This window comes from Melospiza melodia, chromosome 9 (genome assembly GCF_035770615.1).
Source record: "Melospiza melodia melodia isolate bMelMel2 chromosome 9, bMelMel2.pri, whole genome shotgun sequence".
In the NCBI taxonomy this organism is placed as follows: Eukaryota; Metazoa; Chordata; class Aves; order Passeriformes; family Passerellidae; genus Melospiza; species Melospiza melodia.
Window position 1 is genome coordinate 16,496,216 of NC_086202.1, and position 19,087 is coordinate 16,515,302.

At 37.8% G+C, this 19,087-nt stretch overlaps 1 protein-coding gene across 2 annotated transcripts in view; it reads right to left on the reverse strand.

Annotated features, from left to right (window-relative positions):
* The window catches only part of HECTD2 (HECT domain E3 ubiquitin protein ligase 2), a 32,327-nt gene extending 13,613 nt beyond the window's left edge, over positions 1-18,714 (reverse strand). The window contains exons 1-12 of one of the 2 annotated variants that reach the window (XM_063163524.1): positions 18,341-18,711; positions 14,124-14,253; positions 10,592-10,730; positions 9,042-9,144; positions 8,106-8,195; positions 7,497-7,561; positions 6,438-6,483; positions 5,259-5,368; positions 3,697-3,845; positions 2,186-2,309; positions 1,471-1,567; positions 494-601 (exon numbers count right to left, since the gene is read on the reverse strand). In XM_063163524.1, the coding sequence (XP_063019594.1) occupies positions 494-601; positions 1,471-1,567; positions 2,186-2,309; positions 3,697-3,845; positions 5,259-5,368; positions 6,438-6,483; positions 7,497-7,561; positions 8,106-8,195; positions 9,042-9,144; positions 10,592-10,730; positions 14,124-14,253; positions 18,341-18,580 (1,401 nt within the window). In that variant the 5' untranslated portion in view covers positions 18,581-18,711. Of the gene's footprint in view, positions 1-493; positions 602-1,470; positions 1,568-2,185; positions 2,310-3,696; positions 3,846-5,258; positions 5,369-6,437; positions 6,484-7,496; positions 7,562-8,105; positions 8,196-9,041; positions 9,145-10,591; positions 10,731-14,123; positions 14,254-18,340 lie in introns of both variants that reach the window. The other variant, XM_063163525.1, reaches the window with a different exon arrangement.
* Positions 18,715-19,087: the final 373 nt, after the last annotated feature.

Here is a 19,087-nt window from a genome sequence, read left to right on the forward strand (position 1 = left end):
AAAACTTACATTGAAGAATGTGAGGAATTAGTTAAAAGAATTTAAAACTAGAAAGCCCAAAATTATTCTTATAGGATAGAGAAGGAAAATAATAAAAATATTCAAAGAATTAGAACAGAACAACCTCATTAGTGATTAGTCAGATACTATTCATGCTGCTATCATGGAATCAAGTCCTACAGAAATTGATAATTCTGCACTCTATTTTTAACAGAAAAATTACAAATACAAATACAGACCATGTGCAAGCATGTATGTTTGTTATGGGTTTAGCTACAGAGCACTATGAGCACAGGAAATGAATTTCAAAATGTCTCACCCAATCTGTTCTGCAGCACTATAATTTTGACAGTAATTAAATTATCTTTATTTAGTATTATGTAGTTATATTCCCAATCTCTTAGTGCAAAAGATTTAAATATGACTTATCAAATTGAAATCTAACAATAGCTACTCTACAGCAACACACAATTTAATTTTATGTTTTTGTTACCTCATCAAGTGAATCACTAACAAGGTGTGTCCTCCTCACTTTGACATTTAGGAATAACATATTCATGTCAGGCTTCTGTCTGCGAGAGACTTTATCCACAAGGCTTTGCTATTTGAATGGAAAAGAAACATCACACATGCAGTATCTTCATTTGAAAAAAAGGTGTCACACTTGTTAACTGTAAAAAGGTCTCAGTATGGTGTATTGAAGACATTGCCCTGACACGGTAACTGCTTCAGTCTCTTCCAGGAGATGAAGAGAAATTTCTTTGCTACTGCAGATACCTTCTACACTACATTTGAATTAATGTCTTGAGAGGTTTAACAAGAAGGTGGCACTTCCCAAATTGTTAGAAATAAACCCATAAAATTCTGGAAACTGGCTTATGCTTTAATTAGTTATTCACAAGGTATATCCTGCAAGACAGGAGTGGATAGGTGGTGGTGCTGCCACACAGGACACTGAGGAGAAGAGTAGCACTTATCATCTGCAGAAAACTACTATTGAGGGAGGCAGACAATGCCTCTTTCCACCCAGAAGAGGCTGCTCAGAAGCTGCACCTCTTCCACAACCTAAGTTGAATCTTGGTCTTCCATGACAACACACCTCCATAGAATAAAATACAAAGCAGTTCAAGATTCTCATAGATTTTTTCTTCCTTAATCATCGTGTTAATTTAACATGCTAGCATGTTACGTTGGTTTCTCAAAAGAGGAAGTAAAGTAAGTCAATACTAGAAGCTATTCTCTAAAACACCGCCCTCTATAAGGATCCTGACACTAAATCCACAAAAAGAAAAAAATACTCAGAGAACCCAGCATGGATATCTGTAGACTATTCACAGTAAAATGATTTAAGTTCTTTTTTAGGGTAGTCAGAAATACTAGAAGTTGTAACAACAGGTGTAATATCAATCTAACAATTACTCATAAAGTACCAATGGATGAGACATAAACATTTATCATTGAGGGACTTACCCGTGCAATACTTATCATTTGTTGTTCTGAGTCCCTTTGAATAATAACTTTTTTTGCTGCTATAGAAATAATAAATGGGTATTGACAGAAAGAAAACCTAACAAGAGAAAAGAAGATTAAATATTTTACTTCTAGAATACCATTTTCATTTTAAGAATATAGGAGTGAATTATCATTCAGTAAGTAATTCCTCCACAATAATTTGCAAATAGCTGCTGTTTTTTTCACTTTGTATATAGTGATACTTGACTCACTAGAACAAATTGTTATTTGAAAATACTGCTAGAAACTGAAATTAGTAATACTTATCTTTTCTCATTTGGGTTTTTTTTGTGGTTTGTTTTGTTTAGTTGTTTTTTTCCCTTCTCCAGTAGAATATCAGGTATCAGACAGAAGAGCAGCCTGAAATACCTGATTCAGTGGAGCAAATTATGGTCTCCAAGTTTTCCCCAACTACTGCTGAAGGCAAGGAAAATGCCTATGAATGTACTGGAGGCTAAAATATGTCTGTAGTAAGACACAGTCAGAAGTCTATGCCAATAATTATTAAAATTACTTTATTATCATCCATATTTTACACATTTTTTCTAGTTTGCAAAGGCAGAATGAGATTTATTTCAGACAATCTCACAACCTCACTACATTTAATATACATAGCATAGACACAATGCTTTGAAGTACTACTCCACAAGACACAACCAGTAACTGCACTTACCTGTGCGAATTCCCATAGCATTGCCAGTTATGATATTCTTCCATAAGATCAATATGATCAAGTGTAGAATTATAGAAATCCGTATATGAAATAATGGGAGGACTAATCAGACTATTTGCAGCATCTGCAAAGAAAACATAAAAGCATTTTAATATAATGCCTAGGTTCAGCACATCTCATTTCTTGGCATCATGAGCACCAGTGATCTCCAAAACTTTAAGCCAAGTCTAAAATAATACAAAAAATTTATAACTTTGTTAGAGAACTTAGCTCAGTCTTAGCTACAGAACTATAACATAACACTATACAACATCACATTAATTGCTGTAGAAAGCAGTAAATCCCTAGTCCAGCCCATTTATGATAAGGGAACCTCAGTTTGACTCTGGTTTCCTTACTGACACACACTAAATTAAGGTTTTATGGATGAACAGTACTATGTTCTGCTGAAATTGATGAAAAAGCAGTTTGATAAATGAAAGTGTTTAAGAAATCCATATAATTTCAAGCAGCTATGGCTAGAAAATTACTTTTTTTTTCCAGTATACCATCTAGACCTGCACAAAAATTAAGTTCTTGACAAAAGGAAGAAAGCTTAAATGTGAATTCTAACTCATTATATAATGGCATTCATAAAGTGTCAAACAGTTAATAAGTTTTCTCTTATTTGCCGAATTTGCTGAATTTACAATTCAGCATAATATAATTTTGGACAGTCAGACACAACGTACTGTCTTTTGATTGACTAAATAGCTCTTTTCCCAGAATTAAAGAACAATCAACTCTTTCATAGATGATTATAAACACATCTTGGGTTTAGATACAGGTGTACTAACGTGCCTAACTCTGGACAGGCAGGACTGTGCATAAGACTTTTAAGTAGAAGTTCTAGGTTGACAGTGAAAACATCTTAATTCCAATTTTAATTTTTGTTTGGTGGTTTAGTCTTCTCCTAAAAGAGAGAAAGTAAATACTCTAATCACCACTTGGCAGCAGTTAAGAAGGTTTACATTTGCAGTAGTCAAATTTGCTGTGCTCTGTGTTGAACTGAGCGGGAATTCATTTTTTAAGCTGTAATTTTGGATGTAAGAGGCACATGCATTGCCTAACTTCCTTTAGATGCTAAATATTCTGTGGGGGTAGGTGAGTTACAGAAGAAATTCTGGCAGCTACAAGTTTAAGACAGTTTATTTTATAAATCTAAGGGAAACCTTAACCACTGGTTACTTCTGTGGATTTCTGTTTGAACAATCTTCAGTTGCTGTCACGGGAAAACTCTGCATAACAATTATCCTCTACTGGAAAGCAAGTAGGATGACTTACCAACAGAGGACTCTTGCTTACTACATTTTAGCATTTTATTGTAGTTTGCACTGTGTCTTCCCCAGAAGACTGATAAACTATCCTCACCCAATATGTGTGTGCATGTGTATAAAACAAATCCTATATACACACACAAATATACATATAAAAACATATACATGCCCACACAGTTCAAGAAAAATACCTACTAAATAAAGACAGGACTTTTGTTGCTGATGGAATCCACCAGGTACATTTCACCATAGGTGGAAACTCTTCAGGTTTTGCAGGAAACAGCCGTAAAGAAATAAATTGCAGTAATCTGTCCACCACCTGCTTGAACCTCTTCTGTGAAATCCTAAAACAAACATGCTGCACTTACTCTCATGTGATCACTGTCTACACTAGAGTTTGTTATCAAATTTCAATGCTTTTAAAGAAACTCCCTCATTAAAATTTTTAAATTCAACTTGAATTGTTGAAATTATTTTTTAAAATACTTTTGTCCTGTACATGTAAAGTTCTACATGTAAAGTTTGAAAAAGAATGCTTTTAAATATTGACACATGGTAATTCTCTTCAGTGCATCCCTAACTATGCTCTTTAAGTCTATGGAAAAACAAAAACAAGAGTAATAGAATAATTATCTGTTCTTGACTTTTAGTGAACAAAACAAAAATTCTTCTCAATTTCACTCCACACTCTGAATTCTGAGGAATTCTGAATAATTTTAAGATACACGGTCCTTTCAAATAAAAAGTGGTATATGCTTCATATGCTAGTGCCATGTGCATATTTTAAATTATGCACTGCACCACTTGAATAATAGCACAACAATACACATACATGTGTAGACAAGTTAAAATAACCTTTTCTAAACAAGAGCTCTCCTATTTTAATGGTTTCCATTTCTAACACATGCTTTAAGACCAAAAACATTGATATGTCTATTGCACCCTTAACTAAAAGTGGAAATCTCATTTGTAAATGGAGTTCCAATGAAGTAATATTTTACCACAATTTTAAGCAAATCTGGACATAAGGAGGGGAGGGAAAGTGAATTACCATCCTTGCAGAGAAGAAAATCCTTAATTAAGATTTCCTAGGAGAATTGGAAATTGCAAATGTGGCCAAACTTTGTTTTTACCTCAAACAGAATTTTTGCTCAGTCAGTACATGGAAGGCAATCTGCACACAAACTTAGGAGCTGCTCTTTGGGCCGTTACCCCCATACGAATTTTTTTGTGAGGTGCTCTTAGAGTTCTTTCAATTAATTACAAATCTAACGCCCTAACCACACTCTCTCACCACCTCTATTGCACCAGGAAGCCAGGCCACTAGTTTGGTTGTGGTTTCTCTATATTACAGCAACATTACAGTATCTTTTGCAATTTACATGAGATTAAACTTTATTTAAAGAAAGATCATAAAGATGGTTGTTTTAATAGTACCATGTAAATATATAAATAAAATTTACACACAAGTTATTTTGCATATGTTATCAAAAATAACTCTGATAAGTAATTTTGCGATTAAGGCTCTTCTGCAGAAGTATAATAATTTTTATACATCATGTACATTTTGCATCTATAAAACAGTATCACTTCGTGGACTATGTCCACACGTATTTGAAAGTAACAAAACCAATCTCTTTAGTCAATTAAATTAATTTTCATATAATTTATAACACAGTCAACATCAATGGAAAGACAGAACAATTGTAATCCTAGAAATGGAATTTGTAATGTCGGGTTTTGGTTTTTTGTTTTACTTTTTAGACCAGTGCACTAGGAAATGATGGTCAGCTTCTGTTAAGGCTGCTATCTGTCTTAGCAAGTGAGCATAGATGACATAAGTAGAAGTGTTACTAAATTGAGGATTCTGAAAAAGATTAAAAAAAGTGTTAGGTTAATAAACTGCATAAAGGGAAAAAAGTCATTAGGATTTTTTTCTTATGTTTGTTGTTGCCAGTACAATTACACAAGAAAGTAGCTCACCAAACAGCTGTGACAGAGGTAAAACTATGGGAAAAAACAACTCACAACTTCTGTATTGTAAAAATATGATTTTTTCCCCCAAAAGAAAGCCCACAGGTAGCCCAAAAGCAGTACTCAAAATTCTGGATCATTCTTGACATTGTAACACAAACTACACTCCTCTAAGTGATGTGGGTTTTGTATCAGTAATACAAATTCTTATAGCTCCTGTCTATACCATATCAATTCAAACTAATTTCCCCTCTATTCCATTTGTTCACACATTCCCTTATTTTAGCAGGACACATTATTTTTAATACACAGCTTGCATATACCACCCCAGAGAAGAAAACAATCGTCTCAATAAATTAAATTGCCATTTGATATTCTCAAATAGCAGCAGAAACTGCTCTTTGTGTGCAGAGGTGTTAGGTACACTAGCAATATATAAAGGGGAAATCTGCTACAAATGCAAGCCAACTATAGCAGCAAAGGCAAGAGGTGACCACAGACAGAAATCAGACACTATAACAAGTCAGATAGACTGGAAAAAGTCAGCCAGACAGAATGGATAAAATGCAACACTGGAAAAAGTCACAGCGATATCAGAAAGTGCATATACTGAAACTTTCAGAGTTACAGCATCCTAATACAGCAAATCTGGGAATAAGGACAACATAAGAACAAATAACTAGGTAAAATATTTATTCTTCCAACCCAGAAAATAAAAGCAAACAATTACTTGTCTATCAGTGCATTGTTTTAGTCTATGCAACCTTTCCCTATCAACTGTCTTCCATTAAGCTCCCATTCCCATCATGCATTACACTTTTTTACATACTTTAACACATTCTTACAACAGGTAATTGGATGTGAACTATCTCAGCTATATAAACTATCTTGTTTGCACAGTATACTGGTTTATAGATCGTAAGTTGACACATACTTACATAAAAATACTGTATTTTCCTTACCTGTAAAAGTATACAATATGCTCTAAGATCATCCTTTGTTCGTGGCCTATGAAGGAATGAAATTACAAACAGAACCATATGGATCCATAATTTACAGACATTAAGAGTCATGAAATCATGAATGATTTTATTTTGCTTTGCTAGTATGTATAAATTACCATATCAAAGAATCTTCACTGCTCTCAAAAACTGAAAAGGTCATTTACAGATTCTGACAATTCTCTGAAAGTAGCAGGCCATTTATCATCCGTCTTTTTAAAACATGACAGAAGGCAAAAAGGGTCAGAATTGAAGAGTCAGAGGCGTTCTAAAGAGGGAATTCAGCGTTATTGTCTATCTCAAGTGACACCATAAAGGAGTTTATTTGCTCCTCTTTGATATTTCCTGCAAGAATTCTCCATACACTTCTACCACTGCAGCCTCTGTACTCCTTCATGTTTATCAAAGCTTTTACATAACCACAAATACATGCAGCACCAGCACAAAAAGCAGTGTAAGTTGGAGAAAGGGGTTGCCAAGACCTGGGTCACACCGTCTCTTGCTATACCTCTTTATAAATTACACTATACATTCTCACTTCTATTACTTCATGCTAAGATGCTGTCATCTCCAAAAACCCTTCTGCTTTTTGGCCATCCCCTTCTGCATCCTGTACTGCTCTTTCTGTGGTGCTGTCTCACACAAACAGTATTGTGAAGCAAACTGTGGATCAGGGAATTGTCCTGGTTGCTGTTGGGGGATAGACAATGAGAATAAGTTTTAACCTAGTTGAATTCTTAAATTCATCTCACAATTAAGAAGTCCAAAGAAATGCCCTGGCAGCAAGCAGCTGAGATTTGGTGACGGGATGCACGGCTGCGTATGGATCTGTCTCTCAGAAGTTCAAGGCCAGCTTACAGAGCTCAAGATGTATTTCAGCAGATTTGCAAAAAGAATTAAGTTCTTATGTATCAAATAAGTTGCATCACATTTTCTTTTTTTGCCTAAAACAATAAATATAAAACATATAGCAGATTTAAGTGCTGGTGCAGCACTGATGCAAACATTTATTATAATTACCCTGTCCATTCTTGCAGTAGACCATTAATTATTCCTTTTAGGACTGACTTCTGAACATCTTGAGGCTATGTAGAAAGGAGAGGAAAAATAATATCTGAATTACACATATTGAATACAAGGCATTGTACAAACAAGCAACTTTGCTATGCTTGTATTTCAAGACAGCTAAGAAATCTTTTGTGTTATGATGCTGATCTCCTAAATATCCTCTTCACAGATGTACTGAGCAAGTGTGGGGTTGTGCCAATGGTGCCTTTCAACACTTATATCCTATAAATATAATTTCTAAACTACTCCTTTTCTTTTGTATACTAGGCCTATATTTTACTATTCACATCCTTACATTTTTTAATTTCTCACCATGCAGTCCCATGACAGCCATGTAATCTTTCTAAGATATGCAGTCTTTAAGAACTACCACAATATAAACTATGCTTTACTAGAAGGAAAATGTTCCTGCTCTTTTACTAGAGCAGCTGTGAGGATTCTATGACAATTCTCATGGGATCATCTGAAGTATGTTTTGAGAGATTCTTCAGAAATCATGCCTATCTGGGAAAAACTTTGGTATAAAATGGTATAAAGCATGAATTCTTTTTCTCTACTTACAGTATTTAATAAGGCATCATAGACAACATTCACAAAGTTTGCATCGATTCCAGAGTCCTCAATGGTATTAAATGGAGAATTGGTATCTTTCTGTAAGTTAGATAATACATGAACCATTTTGAATATTTTATAGCTATCTTTAATATGTAAGTTTAACAGCAAGCTTAGGAAAACATTTTCATATATATTTCCTTAATCAAGACATAAGAGTATAAGTTTCCTTAATTAGTACGCTAAAGACAGAGCAAAACAATAGTAATCCTACACATATTCATGTTGGCATTCTATTTTCAAAATGTAAAAGGGTTTCAAATAATGAATTACATTGAACTTTCATCTTTGTGGTTGATCCATTATCAGACAAAGGCAAGAAAATTTTAAGCATTCAATATTTATTAAATAACTAAAGGTCACAGGTTATTTCATCCAGACTCAGATACATTTTAAATATCATAAGCACATTTTGCTTTATAATAGGGAGGAAATAATAATTTAGCATGAATTCAGAAAGATAAATATAACAGCTCCCAGGAAAACCAAGAATGCCATCATAACACATGAACAGCTACAAGAGAGCTGATATCACATCTTTTTTTTAGGGGTAGGGAATTTCTGTTTCCAGATTTGCCTGGGCCTCTGCATTAGCATGATGTTTTAAAACTCTAATTTGTGTAGAAAGTACCTACACAGTCACACTGTCACAAACAAATGACATACTGGAATTTTAAAGGTCCACAAACTTGAAATAAAATTGCTTAACTGGAATCAATAAATCAATGCAGTAACAGATTGTCTACAAAAAGCAGGTGAGATCATGACAAAATTATCTGAGTGGCCTTGAATACCTGGCTGAAAGCCTTTAACAGATATTTTTGGAAACATTTTGAAGATACAAAGCACTGTAATTACTAAATAGTATTAGGAATTATCTTCTACCTTAAATGCAGCATTTATCTCCAAGAAAGAATCAAAAGTTGTAGAATAAAAATTATGTACAGCTTTCCAATCTCCCGATGCCTTCGACTTTTCCATATCATCCCTAGAGAAAATACATTCAAATACTGGTAATGGTTTGATCTTGCCAGCCACTTAGACCTTAAAATGCACTGTAACTTTAAGCTTTTCTCACTAAGCACACTTACAAGACAGACGAGTATAATATCTGTATCTTTCTAACCTCTTTCTTGTCATTTAAAGATCATGGTATTATAAGAGAACAAAAGCATAGTTTGTGTTTGATACACCTGAGCAATGTCTTTTATTCAAAATGTTAATTCACAATGTCACAGTTCAGCATGTTAGGACAAATAATTAACAGAACAGAATTAAGCTGCAGCTAGACTGACATGATAAAGTTTCTCAGAGTAAGTATGATGGCTCTTAAACTACTCAAATTCACTAGAATTTCTCAAAGTTTTCTTTCTTCTAAATTTTTTCAAATAGAACTTAATCTTAGGCATCGGTGGACAATCTAAGGTGGTTAATCTTAGACAAGGTGGTCAATGGTGACAGTCAACGTGGTTTCACTAAGGACAACTTGTGCCTGACAAATCTGGTGGCCTTCTAGGCCTTCTAGTAGGGTTACAGTGCTGGTGGATGACGGAAAAATGATGCCATCTACCTGGACCTGTGCAAGGCCTTCCTCTGGAAGCTGCTTCCTCTGACTGTGCTGCAGGCTGTGCAAGAAATCCTCAGCATAAAGAAATCCACACCCAGCCCAGTGCTGGGAGCAGCTGCCAGATCCAACTGAGAAGGACCTAGGCCTGCCTGGAGGATGGCAACCATAGGAGAAGGGAAATGGAGAGGTGGTGGGGGCCGACAGCTGGGAATTCAAATGGACAGGAAAAGGGCTAATGGCTTTAACCTGCAGGAGGGCTGATTTAGATCAGATGTAAGGAAGAAGTTTTTTACAAACACTGCCACAGGTTGTCTAGAGGCAATAGTCAATAGATACAAAAATCTGAATGTGGAAAAAAATTCAGCTCTTTGGATCACCTGAATACCAGGAAAGGACCACCTCTTTGCAAATTTTCCTTTATAGCTCTTTTTTTTCCCAACCAAATACACACTGAATAATCAAAAAGGGTCACTTTTTCTCCCTGGAAGCACAAAATTTCAAACATGGAAGAGAGAAATAATTGCCAGTATAACCAAAACACCTAAGACTGCACAGGCTTTGCCAGCCTACAATAAACCATATATATTCTTTTCTAAACTAAATGCTCCCTGCATTTCTAATTCTGAAGTGTATGTTTTGCCATTTTCTGTGTGGTACAACACTTCAACCTGGAAAAAATATTTTGATGGTTTTCACAGCAACACAGTTATCAATCCCACCACCACAACCAGACTAATTCCTTGCCAGTCTTACTGAACCCGTTTTCTCATCTGAGATTAAAAAAATCAAATGTTTGAATTAGGTCAAAATGAAAAGAATTCCAAAGAAAGGAAGAAAGCACATTTCTAGGAACACCAGTATAACTTACTGAAAATCTTTCACAGTTTTGGTTCGAATTGGAAGGGAAGGTTCAGGAGGAATTGGTGCTTTCAGTTCCTGGGGTAACGTATCCATCGACATGCGCTTCTTTTGCCGTACATCCAGGCAAAGAGCTGGTAGGTCCCTCCCTTAAAAGAAAGGTAAAGAAGAGCAAATACAATGCATCTAACACAAATAAACTGGTACTAGGAAAAAAAAAAAAAAAACTTCAAGTGTGTGATTCTAATTCTTTTAAAAAGTATTTTTCTTCCCATGTGCACATGCAGATACGATGGAAAATTTGGCTAACAAAAACAGCAGTGATGCCAATTATTGTATTTCCAATATAGATTGTAAATTTTCAATAAACAAACTGCAACACTGGTGCTCCTTACAGCTAAGAAAAATCTCATGCATGACCACACCAAAGTCCAACCATCATATAAGGACAAGACTTCAGTCCCTTTTTCTACACTGTGATTTAGAATTTTAGCTACAGATGACGGTGAAACATCTACAGTTTCCATAGAGAATCTCTCCAGAAAACTAAATGGAAAAGGCAAATTTTTTTGTCTTACACAGAATTAGCGGTGAAAGAGAAGCATCTTTGAACGCTTCTTTTTAATACATTTGGCTACCTATTCTAGTACAATTGGCAGTGCTTTGCCAAGGCCTTTCCAGTCTACTCCTTCCTATTTGATCTGAGAATAGTTGATCAGATTAGCATGGCAAGACTTGGCAACAGCTACAGTGAGAGGAGAGACAAGGCTGCCTCTGTGTCCAACACAGCTCCAAAACACACCCACACAGGCCAAAGCTGAGCCCAGCAGTGACAATGGCATAGGACCCCTGTGACAATATATTTAGGAAAGGGTAAAAAAAAAACTGCACAGCAGCTGACAGAGAGGAAGGATTAAAAACAAAAGGAAGAAAAAAAAGAAAGAAACTACCCTACAGACACCCACATGAGTGGAAAAGAAGGAGAAGGAGGAGGTGAGTCAGGTCTAGAGCAGAGGATCCTCTGCAGCCAGTGGAGAGCCAATGCCTGATCAGGCTGCTGGCAGAATTGGAGAGAACTTGAGAACAAGGGAAGGTGTGGTAAGCAGGGAAGGGGAAGGTGTTTTGAGTTTTGTTTCTGTTTAGTTTAACTGGCAATAAATTAATACCCTAAAGTCTGCTCCGCCTATGATGAAAATGGGAAAGTGTACCCCCAGCCTTTATCTCAATCCATGAGTTTTTCATCTTATTTTCTCCCCATGTCCTGTTGAGGAGGGGAAGCCACAGAGCAGCTTGGTGGGTGTCTGGCAGTCAGCCAAGGTAAGCCCACCCAAAACATGAAAAAATATTTCCACTGCATTTCCAACACTCATTTTGACAGTGTCTTCACAAACATCCTCAAACTCTCTTACAGTCTGATTTATGCTGCTCATTTTTAAAAGCATTTACATGAATTGTGACATATGTTTGGGATAAAAGACACTATGTAAAATAAAAGTGTCCTCAAAAGTCATACATATTTAATGAGAATCCTCTATGAATTGTATAAGACCCCTCTAAGCCTTTTTAAAGATTTGGTTTTTATTAATTAACTAAACATCAAAGTAGTATCACTACACTGCTGCCTACTCCATTTATCACAGCAGGGAAACAGATGCTACAAAAGTCCCATGAATCCAAAAGCAGATTTTTTTCTCTCATGCTCATGACAGAGTCATTGTCCGCGTGACTTAGCCACCATTCATGAGATAACAGACAGAGGTGCCCTCAATCACCTGAGGATGCATCAGTTACTGATATGCAACCTTGTCCATTCTCACAGATGGAATTTTAACCATTTTAAGAAAAAAGCAGTAATTGAAAAAACAGAGCAGACATATAGATAATAAATTAATCCAAGCCAAGGTGCCAAACCATTCCAACCATGCGTATGTTCTGCTATTTAACACCATTCTCTGAAAGCAGGATGGACTGATTTTAAAGAATATAAGAATTTGTCTTATTTTTATACTCTGAGAAAAACAAGTTTTTGATTTAACTTTCATTCTGTCTTCTCAATTTTAAATGGATTAAACATTGAGTTATAACCAGCTGAACACACTGAATGAGGAAAACATTCCTTCTACATCTGTAGAAGAGACATCTGCTGGCAGACACTGCTTCTCAATTCAGTAAATTGAAGCTGCAGGTGCTAAGCTGGTAATTTGCACCCTGTCAGCAATGTCATCTTCTTTGAAATACATGCAGTTTAATTTACATATACTAAAATTGATTTTTAATAGTATCTTTAACACATATGGTCAACTTCAGTATGTTTTGTCATCATTCAAGTTTATTTGTACATAGATTTATTTGCTCTTCTGCCCGTAAAGAATACTAATTAAGATCCATCACTGGAGTTTCATTGAGCAGAAATGGGAAATTTTATGTATTGAGTTGATAAACAGCTATAACACAATATTACAAGACAAGAAAAAACAGTAATTTCTGGCTTCTTGCCCAGTTACATCAAGTAAAGATTCAGCTGTGCATGACTGCTTAAGAAATGATTAAAAACTTCGGTGAAGAAAATCTCCTTGATACAAAGCAGAAAGTTTTGCAGTACAGCTAATAAAATATTATTTTAGTAAGAATCTAGTGCTGCAAGTTATAAACCACCTTTTTCGGTACAACTTTGAAACTGACAATACTTGTCAACAGTTTTGTTTCAAAGTTGCACTACTGAGATCTCTCAGCACAGTCTCTTTCTTGCCTCAATTTCACTGAGTGCTATAAAGACTTAGTGAACCACAGCACAATAAGCCTGAAGGGGACTTGCTCAGAGACAAGATCAATACAAACCTGACAAATGCTTGTACAGTCTTTTATGAAAAATCCCAAATTACTGAATTCCTAGCCCAAAAGTCAAATAAAAATTCCAGGTCTAACCACAATATCATCCCATCTAGGCTTCATTATTCTAGCCAACCATGCTTAATACAGAGCTACACCTTCTATCTTTTCATCAAGTATTGTTACCTCATCACAGCACAACACTCCTTCTCACTTATAAAGCTATTCAGAACTCACTGTTTCCTGTGCATTTTACCTTTTGCCATCACTGGCCTTCATCTTCACTGAAAAACAGCATCTCCCAGCAACTACCTCCCTTGTAAAAGTCTTATGCTTGCCTCATTTCCACCATCCTTCAGATGGCAATAAAATAAATATGTCCAAAGTTCTGAAAATTTCTAGAGATACTGCCTGATTGCAGCTAGACAAATATCTGCAGATAAACTGCTGAATCAGTACCTTTCTTTAAAATTTCAGATAGTTATTCCATCCTCCAGATCTATTTGTTTTTTCTTATCCAACTTGTCTCTATGGCACAACCTCCACTGAGGATGGGCTATCATATATCTCACTGCCTCTACAATGTAGAACACAGCATAATTTAATGAAATCAAGATTTCCAGATTTTCTGGCACTACCAAAATACAAATACTGGCAGAAAACTGAGCACCTTCTAAACTTGGTAACTAAGTAACAGGTCTTTTTTCTCTTACCGTTTTTGATGTTGGGTATAACAAGTTGCGTAGGTGAATTTCTGTTTCCGATGCCTTCTTTCTTTTGGTTGATAGTTGTGATGAAATTGCTGAAAGTGGAAAACTGATTTTTGGCTCCTTCCTCCAATCCCTGTAATTAAGATGACAGTATGCTCTAAAGGGCTAATACATTACTGCTGTAGTAATCTTCCTAGTGAGGTTTTTACACAGAATTCTTTTAAATCAGGTAACAACTGAATAAAACATAAATAATGATTCTGCAAGTTTGTTTCAAATTGATTCAGGAGAGGTACCATAAAATTCCTTTCAATTACATTAAAAAACTCAAGTATTAGGTTGCAGGATATGAAGATATCCTTGGATTTCTGTGAGGAACCTACTTTTATACTTCTCACTACATGCAGCTCAGTTTAAACAGAAGAAAGTGTCACATATTCCTTCTTCCAAATAGCCCTAATATATTCAAGTAGTTTAGACAAATTTCCCTAGACTTAAAATGTGAGGCCAAAAATTCTAACCTCTAAAATACTTCAATACTGACTACCTGGCTAAAACTCCCTAATGATTCAAAATGATCACCATCTGCTGCCACTGAAGAAAGGCTTACCAACAAAACTTGGTTAACAAAGTGCTAAAAGACTCCCTGCTTGAGCACCTGTACATACTGTCACCAAGGAGCCCGCGCCAGTCTCTGCTGGGAAGCGTTGAGCACTGATGTGTTTTAACAGCAAACAGAAGCAAAATCACACATCAGACTTCCAAAGGATTGTGCCAATTAGTCTGTTGGCTAATCAGAACGGGGTGCTATTAGATATAGTTATTCACTACAGAATTTGCAGAGCATAGGTGGGGTTAAGAGGCTTGCCCAAGATGACAGAAATCTCATGATGAATATTTAAATTTTCTTCTCAATTCCAAGTCATCAATTGATATCAGGAGAGGGTAGATCAACTCAAAAAAAAATATACATACCCTTCCTGCACATCATGATTTTCAACCTCACAGAAACCTAAAGACTCATTTTCCTGATATCTGGCATCTGTGGTCTCAGTTAGAAAAATGTTTCCACACAAACCAAAACTTTAATTCTGCAAATGAGAATATACGTTCTCATATAATATCCTATGAAAATTTTTGAACCAGTACATTTCCCTTTTCTCCTAACAGAAATACATTTAGACTAAGACATGCAGTCAGAGTTCTAAGAAAAGCATTTCACTTCCACCACAACATCCTGAAAAAACACCAAGGGTAATAATACAGCCCATAAACCTACCACACCACAGTGTACGCAAGCTGGTACACTGCCAGAAATTTTAAATAACTGTGCCACATACAGCTATTTTTCCATGGCTCATAACTCACTAAATTGTAAATCTGAGCAATCATCAGGACTTCTGGCTTTAAAAATATCAAATTTCAATTTATAAAACTTCTATTTTTACCAACTTTCAGTTTCTAGTTTTAAATTCATTATATGCAACAAACATTGCAAAATAAAATGTAATTACCAGTGTAATTTTCAGATTAACATTTCTTTTTAGTCTATAACTTTTGAAATATCATTAAGATGATTCTTAAAAATCATCTGGCACATGACTGGAGTAAAACAGACCCTGGACAAACATTAGTGACTGAAAAAGAACTTTTAAACAACTCCAGATCTGAGGTTAATCTTCACAAAATGTGTGCTCCAGACAAAAAAGCTCTGAAGCACAGACTAGTCTAATTATGATTAATAAGGAATAGATAGCAGAGATAATGGAAAAAAGGAATTTTTGTTAAATAAATTATTGTGACAGCCTTTTTGACTGACTTAGCTTTCTAGGTTTTACTCCAGACACATCACTGAAATACTACAGGTGAACAGTTTCTTTAAAAACCTTCTCCTTACTGCCACCTCCTTCAGCAGTGATCATAAAGAACAAAATCTGCATCCTCTGTTTAACTCCATCATCCTGTTTCAAGTACAGTTCCAACAATATTAGACAAACATATGGACTAAGGCTTTATTGGGAGGCCCTGGAAGGAAACCTCACACTCACTAATGAGAAACTCTGACAACCCCTGAGGGAGTAATCTAGGGCAAGTGCACAGCGCCATGTCATACTTAAAAATTTTGTAGGGGGTCACCGAGCTTTTAGAGCCTAACACTCTACAAGGACACTGCCAGCAGAAAACTGAACACCCACCATTCCCCTCCCACCCACCAAAAGGAATGAATAGGCTAGGAGGGAGTAAGAGGACCAAAGTAATCTTCAGTCCTGTTTTAAGACCATCTGCTGGCTTCTTAGTGGAAGTTTTCCAAGCACTAAGCCCTCCATAAGACTGGAGAGTTACTAACATCATACTTTATAAAACTGTATTTTTCATTATTGAAGTTAAATGAAATGTTGAAAACAAGTCAAAATGTTTCAAAGAGCACATACAGACTGATTTCTCTCAGAAGAGACAAAAGATCATCTAGAGGAGCTTCTGGAAAATCCTGTGTTAGCCCTAACATTCCTTACTCAAGACCCTTATGTATATGGCAAGCAAAGACTAGTGAGGACAAAAAGATTTTCTTCCCTGTGCAAGAAGATATGGAGGACACTCAGATTTCCCAAAGGCATCTGAGAGTGCAACAGGCTGCACTAGAAGCAGGATTGTTCCTTCCATTCACAGCTTGAAAGGTGCAACTTCAGACTGTTTTTCCTTTACAGAAGTCTCTAACTGTTTCTTTTATTAGGGAGCAAATTACTTAGCTTTCCACAAGTTTCTTTCTAGAATGTGAATGCTGACACCCAAACCATCTTTGGTGACAGTCTATGACATCTCTCCACAAAACTCTCTCTCTGTCCCCTCTGTAACACGCTACTGAGCCCCAAGTAAGGCTCTTGGTAAATTCAAACCCTGCCCTGCCCCTGACACACAACCACACCTGGCCAGGTCAGAGCTCCTCTGCAGGTCCCACTCAGACAGCTTCTGCCTGCGGCCAATACTCCAGAGGTACCTGACGGATGTCCAGCTACAAAGTTCTCCTGGTTCTTTAAAGCAGCTGGAATTCTACATGGCCACCCAGGGGCACATATTTTTCATTAGCTGAGCTAAGCCTGACACATTTTAGGCCAGCACTTTTATCTTTATTCTAACCAACTGGCTTTTACCATTCAAAGTCTAAGGTTGAGATACTGAAAGGTAAGAAAAACTCCCGGGCACTCGTCCATCAGAGACTTCTCCCACCAAATTGGTATTTGAATCACAAGAATAAACATATTCTTGCACATCCTGACAGATTTACAAAGCTGAAAGTCTTTCAGAAGATTGGAACATTTAGGCAAAACACAAAATTGGCAGAATTGCTCCAAGGAGTTTGCAGTTTGCATACAATTACTCAGTTTAACATCACAATTATTTCCTGACAGTCATAAATATTATATGTGCAATCTTTAAATTCAAATTATGAATTTAAATAAATTATAATTTAAATGATAATAAGTCCAATGCCAACCAGAACTGCTGAACTAAAATCTCCTAAGTGTATTACTACAGGATTAGTAACATTTTTGTTCTGTTGTTGGACTGAAGTAACTTACCACAAGTTCCAGCTCATGTTGGGAATGGGAATTTTTGCGAAAAATTTATGTTCTGTAATATTGTATAGACAGCAGAAAGAAAAGCCCAACTCTGGTATAATTAAAAACCTGAAAAAAGGTTTCTGAAAGGAAGTTATTCTGGCAAATATCCTTCCTCCATTTTTTTCTCTGCATTAATTCATTCATCATTTCATCAAAATGTTCTGTGATCTTTGCTTCAACGCAAAAAAATTTGAAAGATTTTTAAAGAAAAAGTTAAAAATACAGAAGTATTCCCCAGCTACCTCTTTCTCCATCAAGTGTATTAGAGCTGAAACCCTCCACCCCCGAGAACTCTTAATGAACATTCACAATGCTGCAAACCCTCAGTCATGACTAACCCGACAGAGCAGACCGTTGTAAAATGTTAACTATAAGTGGATGGAGAATTTATAGCTTCATTATGTCATTGCTTACAGATGCACTTGTTATTTTTAAAAAACTTGAATGAAAGCCTCTCAACGGAAAGGAACATGAAAGAACACGAAGACGACGATTCCCCCCTTCCCTTTCTCCTCCCAAATGAAGCGGCAAACACAGCAAGCGAACGCGAGTGGCACAGGCGGGCCCGCGGGCGGCTGCCCGGGCGCCGACGGGACTTACCCCGGCAGCCGCGGTTGACGCCGACGGGATGGGCGGCAATTTCTCTCCCTCCTTTTCCTTTTCTTTTTCCTTTTCTTTTTCCTTTTCCTTCTCCCCTTCTCCCTCTTCTTCCTCCTCCTCGCCACTCTCCTCGGCTGACGGGGCCGCGGCGCTGCCCTGGCTCAGCTCCGCTCCCGGCGGATGCCCCTCGCCGGGGCCGGGGGGCAGCTCGGCGGCAGCCGGCGGGCTCTGCAGCGACATGGTCCCGGTCCCGCTCCCGGTAGCCTCTCGGTGCCGTTGGCACCCGCGACCCCGCGCCCTCCTCTTCTCCTCCCTCCGAGGAGCCCCCGCGGGCACCCTCAGCTCCGCCGCTCCGCTCGGCCGCCGCGGCACTGCAGCAGCCGTGCTGCTCCCGGGCGCCCAGACACCCCCGCACGGCGGGGCGGAGCGCAGCGCAGCGCAGCCCGGCCGCCCCCGCCGCGGCCCCGGCGAGCAGGGGGAGCGCGGGACGCGGCGCAGCGGAGGCGCCGCCGGAGCCGCTGCCCGGGAGCGCCCTCGGCCGCCGCGCCACCTACAGACCGCGGGCAGCAGGAGGGGCCGCCGCCGCCATGCTGCTCATGGGCGGCTCGTGGAAACGCGCCTGGCGGCCGGGGCGCGGCGCGGGGGGAGCGGAGGACACGGCGGCGGAAACTCCGCGGCGCAGGAACCGGCGCGGGGCTGCGGCTGGCCCCGGCGCAGCCGCTCTGGCAAGGGGTGCCGGGCTGGGTG